This window comes from Mauremys reevesii, linkage group 9, assembly GCF_016161935.1.
Source record: "Mauremys reevesii isolate NIE-2019 linkage group 9, ASM1616193v1, whole genome shotgun sequence".
NCBI classification, from domain to species: domain Eukaryota; kingdom Metazoa; phylum Chordata; order Testudines; family Geoemydidae; genus Mauremys; species Mauremys reevesii.
The window spans coordinates 102,890,645-102,913,604 of NC_052631.1; the positions used below are offsets into that span (position 1 = coordinate 102,890,645).

The window sequence follows — 22,960 nt, forward strand, 5'->3', positions numbered from 1 at the left end:
CATACTCACTGCACCAAAGACATGTCTTACAGGATATTTATCCATAAAGACTAATGTAGAATATCTACAGAAAGATCCTAACTTGTCATTATCACTGGGAGTTGTATGCAGGGGTAATACTTAAGGAATAGCGTATTTACATTGGAAGTGTGCTTTATGGACTTGGAGTAGAAGCTAGTCATCAGAAGACAACATGGCTCTGTCTACACTGCACACCTTCTATTGGCACAGGTGTGCCGCTACAGCAGTGCCACTGTTAGGTACGCTCTTGTCAGCAAGAGAGCACTTTCCTGCTGACAAACTAAAACCATCCCCAATGAGGGGTGGGAGCTTTGTCCCACCGACAAAGAGCTATCCACATTGGCGCTTTTTGACTGTAAAACTTTTGTCTGTCAGGCATGTTGGGGTTTTTTTCACACTCGTAACCAACAAAAGTTTTACCGAAAAAAGTGCACTGTAGACATAGCCTATGCCTCAGTGATGGCCCATTCATGCAGGGGGGGAATTACCACCCCACCCTGGCTAGCCGTTTATGCAGTGTGTAGCTTACTTGCTTAGCCTTTCTCTGTCCCAAGACTATCAGTGGAAAACCATCAGAGATAACCACAAGGAATCAAAACAACTTGGAGGTGAAAAAGAAACATGACAGCAGAGGTTTGCCCTATCTCAAGAATAGAGACAAAAGACTGTTTCAGTATAACACAGAGTGGGGAGAAGTGTTCTGTGTGCATTCACTGAAGAAACATCTTGTGGAGTGAGGGATGTTTTGGGTGTGGAAGTTTGGGTCCTGGTTCCTGTGAAGCTAGCCACCTCTGCAACAGACCAAACTTGCGGAGGAAACTGATTTATCACAGAATTATAGAAATGTAGGGCTAAAAAGGCCCTTGAAAAGTCCTCTGACTCAAGGCCATGTAACCCAGAGCACGCCTGACCACTGTTTGTCTAACCCAGGGGTCTCAAACTCAAATGACCGCGAGGGCCACATGAGGACTAGTACATTGGCCTGAGGGCCGCATTACTGACACCTCCCCCCCGCCCCCGCTGCCCTCAGCCCCGCCCCCACTCCACCCCTTCCACGAGGCCCCACTCCTGCCCTGCCTCTTCCACCCTTTCCCCGCCCCCATTCCAACCCCTTCCCCGAAATCCCCTCTCCAACTCCGCCCCTCCCTGGCCCCAGGGGGTGCAGGAGGAGTGTGGGGTGCAGCAGGGGCTCAGGCCAGGGAGTTGGGGTGTGGGGTGCAGCAGGGGGCCAGGGCAGGGGGTCGAGATGTGGCAGGGGGGTGCAGAAGGGCTGAGGGGTGCGGCAGGGGGTCAGGGCAGGGGATCAGGGTGCAGGAGGGGTGCGGGAGCTGGCTCAGGGAAGTGGGTGCAGGAGGAGTGCGGGGTCAGGGTACAGGGTACGTCGGGGTCAGGACAGTGGGTTGGGGTGCAGGAGGGGTGCGTCAAGGGGCTCAGGGCAGGGGGTTTGGTTGCGGGAAGGTTTCAGGGGGTGGGATCTGGCCCAGTGAGCACCAGGGGCAGGGCAGGCTCCCTGCCTGCCTGCCCGCCCTGCCTGCCTGCCTGCCTGCCTGCCTTGCCCCCGCGCCGCTCCGGGAAGTGGCTGGAACATAGGGGAGCAGGGGCACGGGGTGTGTGTGTTGCTGTTGCTTCAGGCACCGCCCCCAGCATCTCCCATTGGCCGGGAACGGGGAACTGCGGGCAATGGGAGCTGCTGGAGGCGGTGCCTGAAGCAACATCAACACACACCCCTGTGCCCTCCTCCCCCAGGTTCTGTCCGCTTCCCGGAGTGGCGCGGGGGCAGGGCAGGCAGGCAGGGAGCCTGCCCTGCCCCCGGGGCGCGACGGGCCGGAGCCGCTTTAGGTAAACGCTGGGGGAGGGCGTGGGGGAGGGGCTGCGAGGAGCTCACGGGCCGCAGAAAATAACCTCGTGTTTGAGGCCCCTGGTCTAACCTGTCCTTAAAAACCTCCAGTGACAGGGATTCCACAGCCTCCGTTGGAAGCCTGTTCCAGAGCTTAACTACTCCGAGAGTTAGAAAGATTTTCCTTATATCTAACCTCAGTCTCCCTTGCTAAAGGTTACGCCTATAACTTCTTGTCCTGCCTTCAGTGAACATGGCGAACAATTGATCACCCTTTTCTTCGACAGCCCTTAACATGTTTGAAGACCATTATCAGGTCCCCACTCAGTCATCTTTTCTCAAGACTAAACATGCCCAGTTTGATTAACCTTTCCTCATGAGTCAGGTTTTCTAAATTTGTATCTGGTTGTTCCTTTCCTCTGGACGCTTTCCACTTTATCCACATGTTTCTTAAAATGTGGCACCAGAATTGGACAAGTTCTCCAGCTGAGGCCTCACCAGTGCTGAGGAGAGCAGGACAATGACCTCCCGAGACTTAGTACAACACTCCTGTTAATATGCCCCAGAGTGATATTAGCCTTTTTCGCAACTGCTTAATATTGTAGACCTACATTCAGTTTGTGATCAACTATGACCCCCGGCTCCTTTTCAGTAGTACTACCACCTACCCAGTGTTAGACCCCCTTTTGCATTTGCACATTTGATTTTTTCCTCCCTAAGTGTAGTACTTTGTACTTTTCTTTATTGAATTTCATCTTGTTGAATTCAGACCAGTTCTCTAATTTGTCATAGTCATTTTGAGCATTGATGCTGTCCTCCAAAGCATATTCTTCACTCCATTAACCAAGTCATTAATAAAAATATTGAATAGTGCCAGACCCAGGACTGACCCCTGCAGGACCACTCTAGATATGTCCTCCCAGTTTGGCAGTGAACCATTGATAACTCTCTTTGAATAGTTATTAGATAGGAAAGATAACTATTAGTAAGTGTAGGCCCTAGTTTGTGTGTTATGATTTTGTTTTCTACTGTAACCATTTGTTTCTAGCACTCACTCTTGTTTTTAGTTGAATCTGTTCGTTCTTAAATAAACCTCTTGTTTTACTATAAGTGCTGTGTGTTATATGGATGGGGGAGTGAAGGTAAACTGGGGTACTGCTCCTTTGGGGGCAGAGGATGTCACAGGAATGATTCACAGGGACTCAGGGACAGACAGGGCTGGCATACTCAGACAAGAGTGCTAGAGTGGCCGGAAAGCTGGTGGTGTCAGGGCCCTCCCTGATTTACAGCTACCAGAGACAAAGTTCCCTCTTGCTAAAGGCCAGACTCCATCTGAGCAGGGAGGGAAATAGACTTCTGGTATGGAGTTAGCACAACTGATCAAAAGAACGTTAAACTAGGAATTCAGGGGAGACACTTGGGAGATGCTCATGTAATTGCCACACTTGATACTAATATTGAGTGAGAGGAAAATCAAGGAAGAGAGAATCCAGCAGTGGAGAAAGGAACAGCAGTGGATAGAAGAATGGACATTAAGGGAAAAGATGGTGTCGGTGCCAATGAAGCTAACAGGTAGGTGGTACTGGCAGTAGAATGACTGTTGCTAATTGGCTGAGGAATCTGGGCCAAGCCAAACAGAAACAACTAAGATGTTCATACACCAGTGCACAGAGCCTGGGTAACAAAGATGATCAGAGGAATGGAAATCCTACCTAATGATAGGAGACTCAAAGAGCTTGGGTTGTATAGCCTAACCCAACAAAGGCTAAGGAGAGACATGATTGCTCTCTATAAATACATCAGAGGGATAAATATAGGGAGGGGAGGGAGAGGGGTTATTTAAGTTAAGGGCCAATGTTGACACAAGAACAAATTGATATAAACCGGCCATCAAGTTTAGGCTTGAAATTAGACAAAGGTTTCTAAGCATCAGAGGAGTGAAATTCTGGAATAGCCCTCCAAGGGAAGCAGTGGGGGCAAAAAATAGTGGCATAAGTTTATGGAGAGGATGGTATGATGAGACGGCCTACAGTGGCATGTAGCTGATCTGCAACTGCCAGTAGCAGATATCTCCAACGACCGTTGATGGAACACTAGATGGGGAGGTTGAGACAGGTTCCCGAGGGTGCCACCTGGAACTGGGGTGCCACTGAGCCCTCTGTCTTGCCAACCTGGGCTCCTTCTTACACTGTGATACTGTGACAAGCTACAAACCTCTCCAGCTACTGCACTTAACACAGACATCCACCGGCAGGGACATACCCAGCTGCGTTACAAGAATGCTTTTGCCAGCCACTCATAAACCAGCAATAGAGAAGCTCCAGCCAGTTCCCCGTAGCTCCTCAGCCTAGGACCCCAGAGCTGTACCGTCTTGCTCTGGTCAGGCTTCTGACCAGGATAAGGGTATGTCTACACTAGCAAGTTTCTGCGCCACAAGTTATACCACTTTTTAAAACATGCTGGAATTAAACCACTGTTGCGTGTCCACACTGGGCTGGAGCACATCCACATTAGCAGCTCTTGCAATGGCAAAGAGAGCAGTGCATTGTGGGAGCTATCCCACTGTGCAACTGGCTGCAGGGTGCTTTGGGAAGGGTTTGCAATGCCTTGTGGGGCAGGCACAGCATCACATGATGCAGGTTTCTCAATCCCATCCTTCCATGGGCATCCTACTACATTGCCAGCTGCTTTTCAACTGAAGGGTGTGGGGAGTGTGTGTGTATGGGTGAGGAGAGAGACAGTGTGTTTGGGGGGACAGAATGTGTGTCAGCATGTTGGCTTTAAGTTCAGACAGTGGCAGGAAGCTACCAGTCCTGGGGGTGGGGAAAACCCTGACATCAGCCCCTGCCTCCCTCCTTGGGCACCTGCATGCGCTTTTGCTCTCTCTCTCTCATGCTCACATACACTCACCCTCTCTCTGTGTGTTCAACAGCAGGAGCATTGAAATGGTGCTTTGAAAGGGGAGGGTCGCGTGTTTCTATGGCAGCCGACTTCAAAATAAGATCAGAGTGGTCACTTGAGGCATTATGGGATAGCTCCAGAGGCCAGTTACAGCCCAGAAAGCACTCAAGTGTCTACACCAGAGGTGGGTAAACTTTTTGGCCCAAGGGCCACAGCTGGGTATGGAAATTGTATGGCAGACTGAGAATGCTCACAAAATCGGGGGTTAGGGTGTGGAGGGGAGGGCTGCAGCTGGGGGTACGGGCTCTGGGGTGGGACTGGGGATGTGAGGTTGCGGGTGCAGGAGGGAGCTCCAGGCTGGGACCGAAGGGTTTGGAGGGCAGGAGAAGGATCAGGGCAAGGGCGGGAGCGGGATCAGGGCTAGGGCAGGAGGTTGGGGCGCGGGAGGGGGTCAGGGGTGCAGGTTCCGGGCAGCGCTTACCTCAAGCAGCTCCCAGAAGCAGTGGCATGTCTCCCCTCCGGCTCCTACATGGAGGTGTGGCCAGGCTGCTCTACGCACTGCCTGCGCAGCCAATGGGAGCTACAGGGGCAGCGCTTGGGGCGGGGTCAGTGTGCGGAGCCCCCTGTCTGCCCCTACACGTAGGACCCAGAGGGGGGACATGCTGCTGCTGCTGCTTCCGGGAGCCGCATGGAGTGAGGCAAGCCCCTGACCCTGCTTCCCGACTGGAGCACCAGAGTGGGGCAAGCCTTGGATCCCGCTCCCTGGCAGGAACTCAATGGCTGGATTAAAATGTCTAGGGGGCCAGATGCGCCCCCTGGGCCGTAGTTTGCCCATCTCTTGTATACACTGGCAATAGAGTGCTGGAGCCTCTGTGCAAATAGCCTCATGACTCTCGTCAAGGTGGTTTTTTTGCAGTGCTGCAACTGAGGATTTTCTGTGCACCAAGTGGCTTGGCAGTGTGTACACGTCTGCAGTTTGAGCGCAAAAAGCTGCTTTCCTGTACAGAAACTTGCCAGTGTAGAGAAGCCCTGAATTTATACACAGTCCGCCCCTCCCTCAGTGTGGAGAGGACATGCCCCAGCTCTGTTCCTGAGCAGATTTCCCCGAGCACTGAAAGCAAAACACACTGTTTTAGGTAAATTATAAACAAATTTATTAACTACAGAAGGATAGATTTTAAGTGATTATAAGTAGTGAACATGGAGATCAAAGTTGGTTACCTAAGAAATAAAAAGTAAAATCACAATCTGAGTTCTATAAACTAGACAGGATTTGAATCAAGCAGTATCTCATCCTGATGGTATTGCTCCTTCATACACAGGCTGGGATTCTCCTTTCCAGCATGGGACCACCACCCCAGTTCAGTGTTTTTCCTTTAGATGTGTTTCCAGATGTTGAATTGTAGGGAGAGTGAGGCCAAGTGATGATATCACTTCCCCCTTTCATAGCTTTTTTCCAGCTTGCTGGAAACATCTTTTGCTGTGAGCCAAACAGTATCCATTGCAGGGTGGATTTGATTTAAATCACTAGTCAGGAAGACTCAATTTAATCATGTTTTTTTACATAAAAGTGCATTCTTGTTGGTTGTTATCACTATATATTTTTAAACAGTGATTTATTTTGAAAACTTTTCAGATTAGTTTTACAGTTATATCAGAAAATGAATGATTGGTTATTTCACGTAATTGAAGCAGATATTTATGAAGTCATTGGCAGGTGAACTATCTCCAATTCAACAGATTAATCATTAATATTTGGAGGATTTTCTTGCCATGCTGTATTAGGAGGAGAACATCACCAGACAGACATTTAAATTGTTTTATTTAATAAAACAACAGTGTTAAGTATTCTGGATATTTTTCTTCAACAGCAAACTTATATTACTTTAACAAAACAAGCATATGTTCTTCGCGTCTCACATTTATCTCCAGACTTCTTCTCCTTGTCCAGATCTATTCCGCCCCCAACAATCTCCTATTGAACTTTTTGAAACTTTACACTTTTAGAGAGAGGTAAGGGATTGACTCTGTGTACACAAATTTGCAGAGGGACAATAGAGTTGAGGTCTGTTATTTCTCACCTCTATATATTTATTTATTTATTTTAAAATATTTTTGCTGTTAACAGGCATGTTACCGCTGGAGACACAAATACACAGTTTGAGAACTGCAAAACTAAGCATCTCTGATGGTATCTTCTAGACTGAGCACTGAGTCCCAGTGGATAGATAGAAAGATTAACCTAAATAATTCATACAGCAGCCTGTGGAACCCTAGTCCATGAACTATTGGAACTCATTTACAAAACTTTTCTTAAACATGACATGAATATATTGTCTCATACTATAGAATTAGTATTTATAATCCCTGTTCCATGATGATATATCCTTGAGCTATCATGTATCTTAATTAAAACTATCTTTAGGTAGGTTTTTTCCTCAAAAAGCATTTTATCAAAAAAATCCGATTTAAATAAAAAGAAATCATTGATTTTTATCCACCATGCTCCATTGTGTATGTGCTATCTCTGAGAGGTTTCCATTGTATACAGTTCCTGGGGTAATCCTTGTGAGTGTGTATTCCCTTTAGTGGGCCATCAACACTGTCTGGTGTCTCCATTTTGTACCTGAAAGGCTTGTTGTGGGTGTTTCCAACTTTACAACATATTTCAGTAACACACACAGCAAAACTTCATAACGTCCCATACAATGATAGCACATACAATCCAACAGGATATTAATATTCAACAGCTCAAGACTTTTAAAATGATACCTTACAATGCATACTTTGTACAAAACACATCATAATTAAAGATGGGGGTACCAGGGTGTTGCTTTGGGGCACAGTGTCACAGATGCCTCCGAGTTACTACAGAGAATTCTTTCCCAGATGTCTGGCTGTTGGGTCTTGCCCACATGCTCAGGGTCCAACTCTTCACTGTATCTGGGGTCTGGAAGGAATTTTCCCTCAGGTCAGATTGGCAGAGACCCTGGGGGATTAGGCTGCCTTCTAATTAAATTAGAGTAAATGATGGATTCTCTGTAACTTGAAATCTTTAAATGATTTGAGGATGTCAGTAACTCAGCCGGAGGTTAGGGGTCTATTACAGAGGTGAGTGGGTGAGATTCTGTGGCCTGCAATGTGCAGGAGGTCAGACTACATGATCATGATTGTCCCTTCTGGCCTTAAAGTCTGTACCTGAGTTTAGTGGTCCCCAACCAAATGTTACAAGCCCAGGCAATCCAGAGTGAGGGTTACATTTAAAAGCAATCCAAACACATTGAGGTATGGGAAAGCACAGTTTAGGCGCTCAAGCAACCTCAACTCTACCCTGTAAGAGACACGAATATGTCTTTAAAAATCAGTTTAATATAAGCTAGGACTACAAACCCCTAAATGCCTTTATAATAATTGCATTGTTATTGCATGGTGTCCCTACAAGACAGCATTAGGGTGGTCTGGATGCCTTGAATGTGCATTTCCATACCTGAATATGCTTGGGTGTCTTTTAAGCTTAACTCTAACTCTGAATTTCCTGGGTTTTGTAGTGATTGGTTTTTGGGAAAATTACAATGTCCCTGTAATGTTGTTTTTGTTGGTTTTTTTAACCCTTAAATTACTGATATGTGCTCTCAACTTTAACAATTTTAAAAAACCAAGGAAATTCCAAGACAAAAGAACCATGTTAAGAAGAAGCTAATGTCATGTTAAGATTCAGTTAACGTCGTACATGAGTGCGAAACAAGAAACCCAAATGGAATGCTGCAATATGATATTACTAATGAAATCATATGAAAGATATGTAGTAGCAAACTTACTTTGGCTTTCCTTTAAATTTTAACTTCTAAGGGCAGATTCCTTGGTACCTCAGCAGCCAGCAGCAGCCAGAATGCCCTGGAGAGTTAGGCTGCATTTACAGGGTTTCACTTATCTGTGCTGCTCTGATGATGCAAAGTGCACTGGTAGATGTGGCCATTAACTTGAAATTGGGTCATTGGTTTAGAGGACTGTGTTAGTGAGACTACATGAGGGGTGTGTGGGGAGCTCAGTCCTCAAGTAAAATTTCTCTGTGCCTAAGGGTTCCCCTGGCAGTGCTGTGTGGTGGAGCTGAGGCTGTGGTGCTGGGAATAGCCTTTGGAGCAGTGATTCTCAAGCCAGCATGTGGCCAAGAAACCTTTAAAGAGAAATGACATTTGGACCCAGTAATCCACAGTGAGAACTCTTGACATGGGTTGAGTCTCTCTCATGCCATTGTGTTGTCACTAAGGTTAAGATTTTGTCATGGATATTTGTAGTAAAAGTCACAGACAGGTCATGGGCAATAAAGAATTCACAGAAGCCCCATGACCTGTCCCTGACTTTTACTACAAATATCCATGATAAAATGGGAAGGGACTGAGCAGCTGTGGGGTGGTTGAGAGCTCTGGGCCCTCACCACCCATAGGGGCTTGGAGCTCCAGGGTCCCCCAGGTCCCCATGGGGCCCCCCACACAGCAGCAGGGGAGATGCAGGGATCCCCCTGCCATGGCAGTGGGAAACTGTTGGGATCCTCCTTCCCCCCGTGGTGGCAGGGGGCTATTGGGGTCCCCCTGCTCCCCCTGCAGTGGTGGCAGTGTGGGGCTGTTGGGGTCCCCCTGCCCCTGCTGCAGGCAGTGGCCGGGAAGCTGGCAGGGAGCTGCAGTGATCCCCTGTCCTGTACAGCAGCCAGGAGCTGCAGGTAACCCCCCCTGCCATGGCGGCTGGGAGCTGCGGGGTACCCCCACTGCCCATAGCAGCTGGGAGCTTGGGGACCCGCTGCCTCAGGCAGTGGGGATACCTCACAGCTCCTTGCCGCTGCAGGAGGCAGCAGGACCCTGCAGCTACCAGTCACCAGGGCTGAAGTCACAGAGGTCTTTGGAAGTCACGGATTCCGTGACTTCTGCAATCTCCATGACAAAATCGCAGACTTAGTCATTACAACCAATGGGACTGTTGCATGAAAATTAGCTGTAGAGGAAGGGTGGTGGTTGGCTTTTATCTCTGAAGTCACCAGGTATTAACTGTTGCTGTAGTCTATATAATCATAAAAGCTAGATACAATAATCATTAATAACTTGCCTTAATTACACTCTGTTTTACTGAAATACAATCTGTACACAAGACTTAAACTACTTGTAACTATATAGAAAGTTTGGCTTGCGTGTATAATTTTGCCCTGCACTGACACCACAAAAAACAATTCGGATTAAGATGTGTTAGTGTTTGAGGTCCCAAATTAGACTAAATTGATTGTTAAAATGACTGCAGATATTTTGCATCTCCTCTGTTCTGAATAGTGTCCCTGCAGGTCAGAGTTAAGGTTTTTGCTGAAGGAGAAACTTTGTTTTGAAGAATAACTGGGGGGGGGGGGGGGAAGTGTACCATTAACCCTTAACAACAAAAATGTAGCCCAGGTACCAGATTTTGGAGAGTTTTAGCTATAGGGAAAATTAGGGTCTGTGACTGGGCAGAGTTAAGTTTGTTTGGGTTCCCCAACTCTGCATTTCCAGCCTTTCATGTGTTTAGATTGTTTTTAAATTAACTGCTTATTTCCTAGATTTATAAAACTTAGTTTTGAGAGAACAGCAACTTCCTAATAATTTATTTTATCTTCACTTTCCGATACATAGTCAGCCTTAACTTCATCTTCATGTAGCTTGTGCCAGGTAATCTGTATTGCACTCTGTTGGCGGGTGGATGAGGAGGGTTCTGTGGGGAATCAGGAGTGCTGGCTGTGGGCTTGGAGCAAGTGAGGTGGGGAGCACAGGTATAGGTACAGCTTCTGGACTCTAGCGCATGGCGCTCATGCACACCCACGTGTGGAATACAAATAGGGACCACACATCTTGAAGAACCCCCAGTTACAGGTGAGTAACCCCTTCTTTCTAGGCCAAACATCTCCTTTTATGGAGGTTCTGAGCTGATTTCTCAGCACATGCTGTGCTACCCTGGCTTGGAAAGGCCAGACACAGCGGGAGCCCATTCCTTAATGACCAGCAGTGAATTAGCTGCACATGTGTAGTGCAAAGTTCAGATACCCTGTATGTATTTTTCTCTCTGGATTTTCCTTCTCTACAGAGGTGCTCTCTGGTCTGTGGAGTCCACAAGTGAACCATTTCCAGCCTGCCTGCAAAAGGCTTTTATTTTATGCTCCAATAACTCCAAGGCACCTCTGTGCCAGCCCTCCATGCTCTCTGGGGAGATTTGCCGGGGTGCTACAGAGGCACAAAGGTAAGGGCCCTGCCGCTACCCAGCCTCTGTTCCTGGGTAAGGGCAGTACTGCTCAGCCAGGTCCCTACTGTACCTGGCTCCCAGTGCGAGCCCTGCCAGGCCAGTGATCCCCTGAGGGCAGGGGAATCCTCTGTGAAATTGCCATCGGAAGAGGGGGAGCTGGGCTGGGCTGCAGGCCATGCTGCTTTTATTCTCCTTCCCTGGCACTGTCTGATGGTGTCTTTGCAGTGAGTCGGCAGCCTCCACCGCCTTCCTCTGCCACGTCCCTGCAGGAGGCAGCAGCATTGAAGGAGAGGGAGGGAAGGGACCGCCAGTTACATAAGAAACAAATGCAGCAGGCAGAGTAGCTCCCAGACTGGGGGAGGGGAATGGCAGAGCATTGCAAATCCAAACAGCCTCCAGCAAGGGCTTCCTGGCACAAGAACTCTGCTTGCTGACGCATCCGCAGGTCCCCATCTAAAGCAGCTTCCTGCCAGCTTCCCTTCCCAGGCAGGGACTCTCCCCTGCTGGGGTTGGCAGGCAGGCACATGATGCCGGGGTTCCCTGCATGTGGGCCCTTGCCGTTTCTCCTTGCCTGACTGGCAACAAAAAAGTGTGAGCCTGTCACACTGACCTGGTTGCACTGAGACCGCTCAGCTGCTTCTCCGCTTTAATGCCTGATCCATAGTGCTGTCACTGGGGGGACGGGGACCCTGGTGAGAGTCCTCCAGCCCAGGGGACTGGGAGCTGGGCTAGGACCCATCCAGCAGTGGGGAGGGAAGGGGTGGTTTGGGGTTGCCTGGAGTGTGGCTGGGGGGTGGGGATAGTAATGAAGGGGGCAAATAGCGAGGTGGGGGAAGACAACCGGGCTGACTCAGAGAGGTATAGGTGACTGTTCTAGGAGACCCAGGGCTGGCAGTGAGACATCCTGGCAGGGGAGAGTGGATGCACAGTGACTATGTGTATGCTCTGCCACAGAGCAGAGGACAGCTGTGGGTACCATTGCTTCCCTGGGGGCTCCTTCCATTTCCCACTCCCTGTATGCCCCACGGACAGTATCTGGAGGGGAGGGGAGGAGTGTTGGGGGCAGCCCTCGCCCAACACATGAATGACTCTCACTAAGGCAGAAGGCTTTTGTGATTCATGGCTGCTATGTGAAATGGAGTGAGGAGAGGTCATTGGGCAGGGACTCCTGGGGTGGGTTCTGTAGGGGAAGCGGGGCTGAGGGCATCCCCTCACAGTAGTATCTAGATGTCTCATAATCCTTAATGCATTTATCCTCACACACCACTCAGTGCATGGGTTGGGTCCCAGAGAGACTAAGGGACTTGCCCAAAGTTACACAGGGAGTTTGTGATGGAGCAGAGGTTTGAACCCAGGTCTCCCAAATCCTAGGCTGGTGCCTGGACCATTGGGCTTTCCTTCTTGTTGTCCCGTGGAGGCTGTCTCTGTCCAGCCCCGCGAGGCATTCCTTTGTGTTTGTGCTGCTTGTGCAGGCAGGTGCTCTCCATGGCAGTTGGCAATAGTTGGCTATTCTGTCATGTTACAGGTTCGATTAACTCAGTAATGAGAGATGTCAAGTAGTTAAGCTTAATCAACTTCATTAGTCAAAGATTAATACAATATAATACAAAAGGGAAGGTCAGTATGTTACCAGCCTGTCTGGGAGGCAGCAGCGCAGCTGGTCAGTCTACTGCTCAAAATCAGAGCTTCACTTTACTTCTGTATATATTAGGGTTGTTTGCAACAGATGAGTGTTTCTGTGCAGCACTTTGAACCTAGCATATTATTCTTATCTATCTCCTTTGACATGTTTTTGAAGACATTTTGCTAGGCCTATATAGACCCTGCATGTAAACACAGATTGCAGCTAGTTTCTTATCTTGTTTTGAGCATAGCATTCCAGAAGTTAGCAAAACGTTAGAGGCATTCTGCACCAGCTATAGTTTGGGACACAGGGCATGTTAGCTAAGCATCAATAAAACAGTTTGTCTTGTCCTGTCCCTCTGGAATGGCTCTGTACCTAGCTCTGAAATTATAACACTACACAGTTACCCTTGATTAAACAGCTTAACATATGTGAAAAGTGTTTTGGGAAGAACTTAATATGAATAAAAAGCATAGTTGTACAAACCATACATGATGTTATACATAATATTGATATTGTGTGTATTAATATTGCATCTGATATTGGCTAAAACCATAAACCTTACAAGCTTTGTCTTATCTGTCTCCATACATATTTTGTAAGACAGAGGATCTGTAGTTGCCAGCCATAGCATGAATACGTGAGGGCTTGTGTTGTATTTTGCAAACCTTGTTGTACTTTCCTATAGAATACAGAGTAAGAGTTATACAAAGGTTACAGCATCTAATTATAGTACAGTTTTAGAGTTATGCAATTCAGCATGAATATAAAGCATTTTAAACATAATGTACTTTACTTATTTACTATTAGCTACTTTCTTATTTTGGTGACATAACACCTCCTTTTCAATCACACTTGCAGTAATAACAGCAAACAATTCTTCTTCGAGTGCTTGTTCATGTCAATTCCAATCAGGTGTGTGCGTGCACTGGAAGATTTTTCCCCTAGTAGTATCTGTTGGGTCGGTCCGGGCGCCCCGTGGAGTGGCACCATCATGGCGCTCAATATAGGGCCCTACTGACCCACCACACCCTCTCAGTTCCTTCTTACTGCCAGTGACAACTGGCACTTCCCCTTGCTCTTGTTGTGACAAGCGCATTTGGCAGTCTGTATATAGTTCTAATTAGTTCTGTAGTTAGTGTTAAGTAGTTAGTAGGTACTTTACTTAGTTCTTAAGTTTCCTTTGGAGGGGTTTCCCCTTGAGTGCAGTCTCCTGGCTTCAAAGCCTGCGAGGTCTCCAGCAAGTGTATGCCCAGAAGCGATCCTCACACTTCATGTTTGAAGTGTTTGGGGGAGAGCCATCAAAATGATCACTGTAGGATCTGCAGGGGGGGTTGCCCCAGTACACTGAAAGATAGAGATTAGCGCCTGAAGATCCTGCTAATGGAAGCGGCACTCCGGCCCAGTCCGATTCTGGGTTGGCGGGCCCGGCGCTGAGTACTACCTCCTTGGTACACAGTGCCCCAGCACCGTTGGCACGGGGATGAGTGCTGAGTAAAGACAAGGATTATTGGCAGAAGAAGAGGAGGCCAGAGAGGGGTCATTCCCTGCCAGCTAGACTCAAGGAGGCGGCCATTGTGAGACCCGAGCCAGTCCACACTAGTTCAGCCTCCCTGCAAGAGATGGTCACATCAACTCCTGCCCCAGTTGAAGGGCAGTCGAGTCTGGACCCTTCTCGCTCGCCGAGGCTGAGCTGACAACTTTGCCTCCTGTCGACCCCGGAGGCATTTGAGGCAGCACGGGATCTGCTCCAGCTCACAGCACCGTTCTCCCCACCTAGACGGGAGAGGTCGCCAGCACTGGTCGCTCCCCCAGCACTGTCAAGAGGGAAGCCTGCAATGATGGCGATCTCCATCCCTGGTGCACTGTTTCCCGGCTCCAAAACAGGGTCAGCAGCCTCGTTGGGCCCTGAAAGACGCTATTTTGTGCTGTTCCTCCATGGTCCTCCTTTTCGGAGACCTCAGAGTCAGACTCCTATTGATCTCATAGGAGCAGAAGTAGACAGTCCAGATCATCATGAGACCGGAACCCTTACCTGGCACCGTGGCCTGTGCAGCGGCAGCCCCCTGCACAGTGGCCCTTTTGGACTCCCTGGGCCTTTTGCCAAGGGTGGAGCGAAGGGTCGAATTTCAGGGCGGTGGCGGCCTCAGCCACTTTTGTACTGCCTCCGGCATCGGCAGGATCGGGAGTAGTTCCATCGCTCCCTGTTGCCACCATCCCAACCCCTGCGGTACCGGCGTCGGCTGTGCCAACCCAGTGGTATCAGTGCTGACGTCCTCGGCACCGACAGCCCCAACACCATCGGTTCCAGCTTCAGCACCAATGTATACTCCTTGTACGCTTTCTGTTTTTTCTTAATCACCCCTCTGAGACGCTTGCTCATCCAGCTCAGTCTAAAACTGCCACCTACGGACCGTTTTCCCTTTCTCGGGATACAGGCCTCTGACAGCTCCTGCAACTTCAACCTGAAATAATCCCAGGCGTCTTCTGCCTTTAGATCCCTAAATATGTTAGTCTAATCCACTTCCCTAACTAGTCGCCTTAATTTAGTAAAGTTAGCCCTTTTGAAATCGTAAACCTTAGTCTCAGATGCAATTTTGTTTATCCTTCCATTTATTTTGAACCGAATTAGCTCATGATCACTCGAGCCAAGGTTGTCCCCTATGACCATTTTCTCAACAAGGTCCTCACTACTCACCAAAACCAAATCTAAAATGGCATCCCCCCTTGTCGGTTCAGCAACTACTTGATGAAGGAAATCATCAGCTATCACGTCTAGGAAAAGCTGAGCCCTAATATTATTACTAGCATTTGTTACCCAATCTATATCCGGGAAGTTAAAGTCTCCCATGATCATACAGTTCCTATTGGTATTTACCTCCTTAAAAACATTAAAGAGTTCTCTATCCATATCCAGGGTAGATCCCGGCGGTCTATAGCACACCCCAATCACTATCCCAGGGGAGGCTCTAGTAGTTTTCTTCCCTAATGTGACCATTGCCCAAACAATCTCCGTATTATCCATTCCATTACTAGTTATTTCATTACAGTTTACCTCATTATTGACATACAATGCTACTCCCCCACCTTTACCTTTGTTTCGGTCTTTCCTAAACAGCACATACCCTTCCATACCTGTACTCCAGTCATGACTACCGTTCCACCATGTTTCGGTTATTCCTACGATATCCGGTTTCAATTCTCGGACCAGGAACTCCAGTTCCTCCATTTTATTACCTAGGCTTCTCGCATTGGTGAACAAACATCCTAATTTTTGCTGTTTGGCTTCTCTCACCTTTGTTACCCAATTTGGTAGGGACACAGTACCACCAGTATGACCTATTGGTCTAGTATCCATCCCCCCCTTCCTTATGTCCAAACCCCTCCCTCTGGCTATATCTGTTCTTATCCTGTTGTCCTCCCTCTCAATGTTTAAATTAGGCGTGGAGAGTGCCTGGACATCTCCCAACCGTCTCCCCCCAATTCCTAGTTTAAAGCTCTTTTGATCAGATGAGCCAGCCTCCCTCCTAGAAGTCTAATTCCTTCCCTACTCAGGTGGAGCCCATCCCATGAGAACAGTTCTCTGTCCCCGAAAGCCTCCCAGTGCCCATACATCCCAAAGCCCTCCTTATAGCACCACTCCCTGAGCCAACTATTTATCATCACAATCCTGTCACCCCTTTGTCGCCCTTCACTAGGGACAGGTACAATCCCACTGAAGATCACCTGAGCCTCAATTTCCTTGAGCGTCTTACCCAGCCTGGCATAGTCTCCCTTGATTCTCTCCAGCGAGAATCTAGCCGTGTCATTCGTTCCTACATGAAGGATGATCAACGGGTTCTTACCTGCTCCTTTTAGGATCCTTTTCAACTGCAGGTCCACATCCCGTATTTTAGCGCCTGGTAGACAGCACACCCTTCTGTTCTCCGGATCGGCCCTGGTCACAGGCCTGTCCAACCTTCTCAGTATGGAATCCCCAATCACGTAGACCTGCCTTTGCCTGGTGACAGTGCGGTCTGCTAACCTATCCCCCGTTCCCCCTGGTTGCAAGCTCCTTCCATTCCTATCATCCCTTGTAGTCCCCCTTAAGCCATCCTGCATCCTCCCGGGGCCCAAACTTGGTGCTGCCTCCATCGACTCCTCCCCTCTTTCTATCGGACTAGCCGCTATTCTCTTCTTCCTTGCCCTCCCACCATCAGCTACCACCTGCTATACCCCTTCCTCATTCTCCAAACCTTCAAACCTGTTCCTTAGCTCTATTTCTCCCTCACTGGCTCTCCTTTTCCTCGGCCTGCTTCTCACGGTCACATGGTTCCACTGCCCATGTTCCCCATCCAGCATTGCCCCCTCACAGGCCTTAGCCCCTGCTTCCCCCTGTACCCCTGAGCATTCCCCTTCAGCCACAGCTTGCCTTTGCTCCATCAGCTGCTCAAACCCCCTTCTAATCTCTACCAGGGTTTCTACCTGCATCTCTAGACCTAGGATCTTTTCTTCCAGCAGCTCTATTAGGCGGCACTTCATGCATACATACCTCTGTTCCGGTGCCCCCACTAGGACCATGTACATTCTGCAGCTGCTGCATGCAATCATCCTCGTTGTATCCTCTGCTGCTTGGCTCATGGCTGCTGTTGTCTCTGCCTCTCTCAGCCTTCTCACCTGGGGAACACAGCACACACAGCACCGCGCCCCCTGCCCCTTCCACCTCCCCCTGTAAACTCCCACTCAAACTCCCCTGTTCGCCGGCTCCTGTGCCGCCGCTCGCAGCTGTGCCGCTGCCTGGCTGGGCGGCCGCTTTTATAGGCCCCTCCTCAGCCTAGCTCAGCCCCCTAATCAGGGCTTGGCTGCCCGCTCAGCAGTCTGCCCCTACAGGCCTCTACAGAGAGAGACACAAGCACTACAAAGACAGATGCAAATACAAATACCTGCTCCTCCAATGGGAACTCCCACTCAAACTCCCCTGTTCGCCGGCTCCTGTGCCGCTGCTCGCAGCTGAGCTCGCAGCTGTGACTCGACACAGGCCAGGGCATACCTCCCAGAAGCGAGGTTTCTAGCCCAGAGCGACATCATTCAAAGTCTCAGGCAGTTTCCCACCACCAAGGAATTGCCTGAAGCTTCTAGGACATATGGCCTCTTGTACCTGTGTGGTGCAACACACCAGGCTCAGACTCCGGCCTCTCCAATCGTGGCTAGCCTCGGTGTATTGGCTGGCTCGAGACAGTTTGGACAGGGTTGTGACTCTGATTCACCCGGTCCCAAACTCCCTCCAGTGATGGCTCGACCCGCAGGTAGTGTGTGCAGGGATCCCCTTCACCCGTCTTCAGCCACCCCTCTCACTAGTGATGGATTTGTCAGCTCTGGGCTGGGAAGCAAATCTGGGGGACCTCAGGACACAAGGCTTCTGTTCTCAGGTGGAATTCGCTCTCCATATCAGTCTCAGAGAGCTGAGAGTGGTGCGTCTGGCATGGCACTTGACAGGGAGATGTGTATCAGTCATGACAGACAACGCCATGGCGATGTTCTATATTAACAAATGGGAACGCACGCTCCTCTCCTCTGTGCCTGGAAGCCCTCACGCTGTGGGACTTTTGTGTAGCTCATTCAGTACACCTGCAAACATCACACCACCCTGGAGTACAGAACGAGTTTGTGGACCATCTCAGCAGGTCCTTTCACGGCCACAAGTGTTCCCTACACCCAGATGTCGCGAACTCCATCTTCCAGCGGTGGGGCTTTCCCCAGATGAACCTGTTCACGACATAACAGGAAGTGCCAACAGTTTTGCTCCTTCCTGAACCACAGCCTGGGCTCCATCGCAGACATGTTCCTCCTCCCAGAGGGAGGCCCTCTTCTCTACACATTCCCACCCATCTGTCTTGTTCACAAGGTGCTCCTCAAGATATGGAGGGAAGAGGCTTCAGTGACATTGATAGCTCCAGCCTGGCCCCGCCAACACTGGTACACATCCCTCCTGGAGATGTCTGTGGAAGCCCCAGTTACCTTGCCGCTCTTCCCGGCTTTACTAACTCAGGATCCCAGCTGTCTCCAACACTCGAACCTTGAGTCGTTGCACCTCACGGCGTGGAAGCTCCATGGCTGAACCCCACAGAGCTCTCCTGATTGGACCCAGTTAGACAAGTCCTCCTTGACCGTAGGAAACCCTCCAGCAGGGCTACCTACCTTGCCAAGTGAAAGAGATTATCATTCTGGTTGGCGCAGCATCACTCGTCCCTGATGCTCGCCTCTATACCACTCATACTGGACTACCTTCTCCATCTCAAGCAGCAGGGACTGTCCATATCGTCAATAAGGGTTCATTTGGCCGCCATCTCTGCCTTGCATTCAGGCTCAGAGGGCCTGTCGGTGTTTGCCAACCTTATGGTCAGCCGTTTCTTGAAAGGTCTTGACAGGCTATATCCTCATGTCTGACAACCGGCCCCGACCTGGGACCTCAATCTGGTCCTTTCCAAATTGATGGGTCTGCCCTTTGAACCGCTGGTGACGTGTTCCCTACTCTATCTGTCATACAAGGTGGCATTTCTGGTAGTGCTAACCTCAGCCAGGAGGGTGTCTGAGCTCAAGGCCCTAACATCAGAGCCCCTTTACACCGTGTTCTATAAGGACAAGGTTCAGCTCAGGCCATATCCAGCTTTCCTCTCGAAGGTTGTCTCCCAGTTTCACATCAACCAGGACATCTTCCTCCCAGTGTTCTATCCTAAGCCTCACTCAAGTGGCAGTGAGCAGAGGCTCCACTCATTGGATGTCCACAGAGTGCTGGCCTTCTACATTGAAAGAATGAAATGGTTTAGGAAGTCCATTGAACTGTTTGTGGCAGTGGCAGACAGGATGAAGGGTCTTCCAGTCTCCTCTCAATGAATTTCCTCGTGGATCATGTCCTGCATCCATGAATGCTATAACCTGGCAGAGGTGCCTGCCCCTCCGCTCTCAGCGCACTCCGCTAGGGCGCAAGTTTCTTCAGCACTGTTCCTGGTGCAAGTCCTGACCCGGGAAATATGCAGAGCGGCAACGTGGTCCTCAATACATACTTTCACTGCGCTATGCAATTACCCAGCAGGCCAGAGACGATGCAATGTTTGGTAGAGCAGTGCTCCAGTCAGTGGATACCTGAACTCCAACCCCGCCTCCTGAATTTAGGCTTGGGAGTCACCTGATTGGAATTGACACGAACAAGCACTTGAAGAAAAAAACCCGGCTTCTCACCTTCTCGTAACTGTTGTTCTTCAAGATGTTTTGTTCATGTCCATTCCAATACCCACCCACTTACACCTCTTTCAGAGTAGCCAGCAAGAAGGAACTGAGGGGGTGGCAGGTTGGTAGGGCCCTATATTGTGCGCCATCATGGCGCCACTCCAGGGGGTGCCCAGGCCAACCCAACAGATATTGTGCGGGGAAAATTTTTCTGGCTGCTGTGCACGTGCACACACCTGATTTGGAATGGACATGAACAATACATCTCAAAGAACAACAGTTACGAGAAGGTGAGTAACCATTTTTTTCCCATGCTTTGATCAATACCATTTTGCTTGTGAGAGCTGACAACATCTGTTTTCTGGTAGCTGGCAATAAAGCAATTTACATTCCTGGTTAATTCTGTCTGAGAGAGCTGGTTTCCCAATATATCTGTTGACGAGTCAGCTTCACAGACTTCTATAAAGTTCCAATCCTTATCTGGTAATTGCCCTGCAACATTCAGCAATGTATGCAACAAACTTTTCAAGCAGTTTTTCCATTTCGCCTTTGGCCTGGCTGCAAAGCACCATGGGGCTTTGGCTTAGTTTGGTCAATGGTCATGCACTTCATCTCAGGGTTCAACCTGCTCTCAGGGGCACCTGGCTCTGTATTGTTCTCTCCGGGAAGGGAAAGCAAGTCACTTTCTCCAGGTTGTGCAGGGAATGGGGAACAGAGCTGAGGATGGAACCAAGCAGTCCTGGTTCCCCATCCTAATTTCAAAGCACTAGGTGCTCTCTCAGCCTGTTGACTATTCCTGAAGTCGGCCAGCCTCTTGCTCCAGTCATGTTCTTGCTAGTGTGCTCCTCAGACCTGGACTCCGAGGAGAGGAGAAGAGATGGTTTGTCTTTCCTCTCTGGTGATATCCTTCCCCTACACTCAGGCCTTCTCGCTTCCCCTACAGCCCTGGGATACCTTCGCATGGACTGTCTCTCTGTGAACCTTGCCCCAGCCCTAAGGCTAGTAGTTGGTGTGCAAGCTGCTTCCCCAGTTTGTGGTTGAATCCCCTTTTCCTTAGCATCACCTGTCTGCTCTGGGTGTCTCAAGCCTGGGTGCTTGATCCATGCTTCTGCAGTTGACACACACATACCTCCTGCTCTGGAGTGTGAACGCCCCACCTCTACAAGGCCTCTGATCCCCTTTTCCCCCACATCTCCAGAAATCACCTGTCCTCCTCTGCAGCTGGCACCACTTACCATGACCAAGCTATAGGGCTGAATGGTAACTGGGAGGCAGCAGCAGTAGATTATCCAGGGGCTCTTCTCTCTCTCTAAGGCTGGAGGTGAGGAGCATTCTGGTGAGGTATTAAAATCTCTGCCCCACCTCTGCCAGGTTGTGGAGTCAGTGGGCCGGGGACATGCGGGTGGGTTCCAACATCCCTTTGTGCTGCAGATTTTCTTTGTCAGGTGGAGCTGCCATTCTCTCCAGTGAGAGAGTCCGTGACTGTTAATTCCTCTCCCCCTCTCTCCACAGAGCCATCAATCTCATCAGGGCTGCTCTCTCTGAAGGCAAACAGCAGCAGGCAGGCTGGAGGCTCTGAAGAGGAACACTCCCAAAGCTCTCCAGCTCACCGTTTGCAGTTCATTTCTGGGTTTGTGTTCCAGTTTCTGTCCTCCCTTGGTGTCTGGCTCTGCGTAACAGAGAGCAGCAGGCCTGCCGTGATGGAGTCCCTCTGAGCCCCCAGGAACGTGCTTGAGGCTTGGATGGTGGTGCTGCTCATCACAGACAATGTGGCTGATACTTCAGAGAAACCCGTCCTTGTCCCCTGTTCTCCAAGTGCCTGAGTTAGCTGCAGGCCGGGACCTTTGCCTCGTGCTCTGGGTTCTAAGCTTGGCCATTGTACAGATGGATGGCCAGGTCTACTCCCCGACTGTCAACACGCACTATGGGAAGTTACGAGGGGTCCGGGTTCCGCTGCCTAGTGAGATTCTGGGTCCTGTGGATCAATACCTGGGGGTGCCTTATGCAGCCCCTCCCACTGGGGAGAAGAGGTTCATGCCCCCTGAGCCACCCTCCTCCTGGTCTGGAATAAGGAATGCTACCCACTTCTCACCGGTCTGCCCTCAGAACATCCACAGTGCGGTCCCGGAGATCATGCTGCCCATCTGGTTCACCTCCAATCTGGATATAGTTGCCACATACATTCAGGATCCCAATGAGGACTGTCTGTACCTCAACATTTACATTCCCACCGAGGATGGTGAGTCCGTCCAGGGTGCCAGCAGGGTGGGCGGGGGGTCCCAGAGTTATTCTGCTCCTTCTCAGCTCTGGTTGGTCTCACCTGGATGTTGTGTTTGAAGCATGTGCTTGTGGAACCTGCAGCATGCTGTCTGTGGAAAAGCTTTTTCTGGCCACTCTGCTTGCCCTCTGCCCTCCAGCTGTTTTCCCTCTCTCTCTCTCTCTCTCTCTCTCTCTCTCTTTTCTCCCCTCCCCCTCCATGGTATTGTCACGGGTTCCTCTTTTGTGTTGCCAAAACTGAAAGGGACTCTCTGACCGCAGGTCCACAGAGCGACGAGCTGGTTTGGGTTCCCGAGGTGCCGAGTGCCAGGTTCTGTCTTGAGTTTGGTTTGGGTTTGTCTTCCCTCCCCACCCTCCCCACCCCCAGGTTCTTGCGCTAGTTCTGGGGCGTGGGTTGCTGCTGCTGGCTGGGAGGAACACTCTCTCTCTTGCTGGGATAGGGTCACCAGCCATTCTTGACTGGGAAGGGACCAAGGAGAGCTGGGCTGGCTCCTCTCCCTGGTGCCATGCTCTGCTGGGGCTCAGGGGAGATGTCAGCATGCACAGTACAATGCAGCTAGCATATGTGCTTCACCGGGACCAGCCAGGGGCTGAGTGCGTGGAGTTGGGTGGGAGCTGGAGCACTGTGGACCCAGCCCCTTGTGGTGAGGCTGAGTGCCTCAGGGTGCCTCTTCTCTCTCTAATCTTTTTCTTCTATAGGGGATTCCATCTGAATTGTAAGTAGCAGTGCCAAGGAGGCAGCACCCTTTCCTCAGGCCCATGGCAGCCTCACCACAAGGGGGAGTTGTGGGATCCCATGGGCTGTGCCAGCTGCAAGAATCTCTCGATAACACAAGAGCCTA

General features: G+C 49.9%; 1 protein-coding gene across 13 annotated transcripts in view; it reads left to right on the plus strand.

The window, feature by feature from the left end:
• Positions 1–22,960, plus strand: part of NLGN3 (neuroligin 3) — a 98,404-nt gene that overhangs the window by 27,001 nt on the left and 48,443 nt on the right. For 10 of the 13 annotated variants that reach the window (XM_039487145.1, XM_039487140.1, XM_039487141.1 and 7 more), the window contains one exon: positions 21,354–22,080. In XM_039487145.1, the coding sequence (XP_039343079.1) occupies positions 21,609–22,080 (472 nt within the window). In that variant the 5' untranslated portion in view covers positions 21,354–21,608. Of the gene's footprint in view, positions 1–9,740; positions 9,792–10,873; positions 11,009–21,353; positions 22,081–22,379; positions 22,429–22,960 lie in introns of those variants that run through there. The other 3 variants (XM_039487148.1, XM_039487147.1, XM_039487152.1) reach the window with 3 other exon arrangements.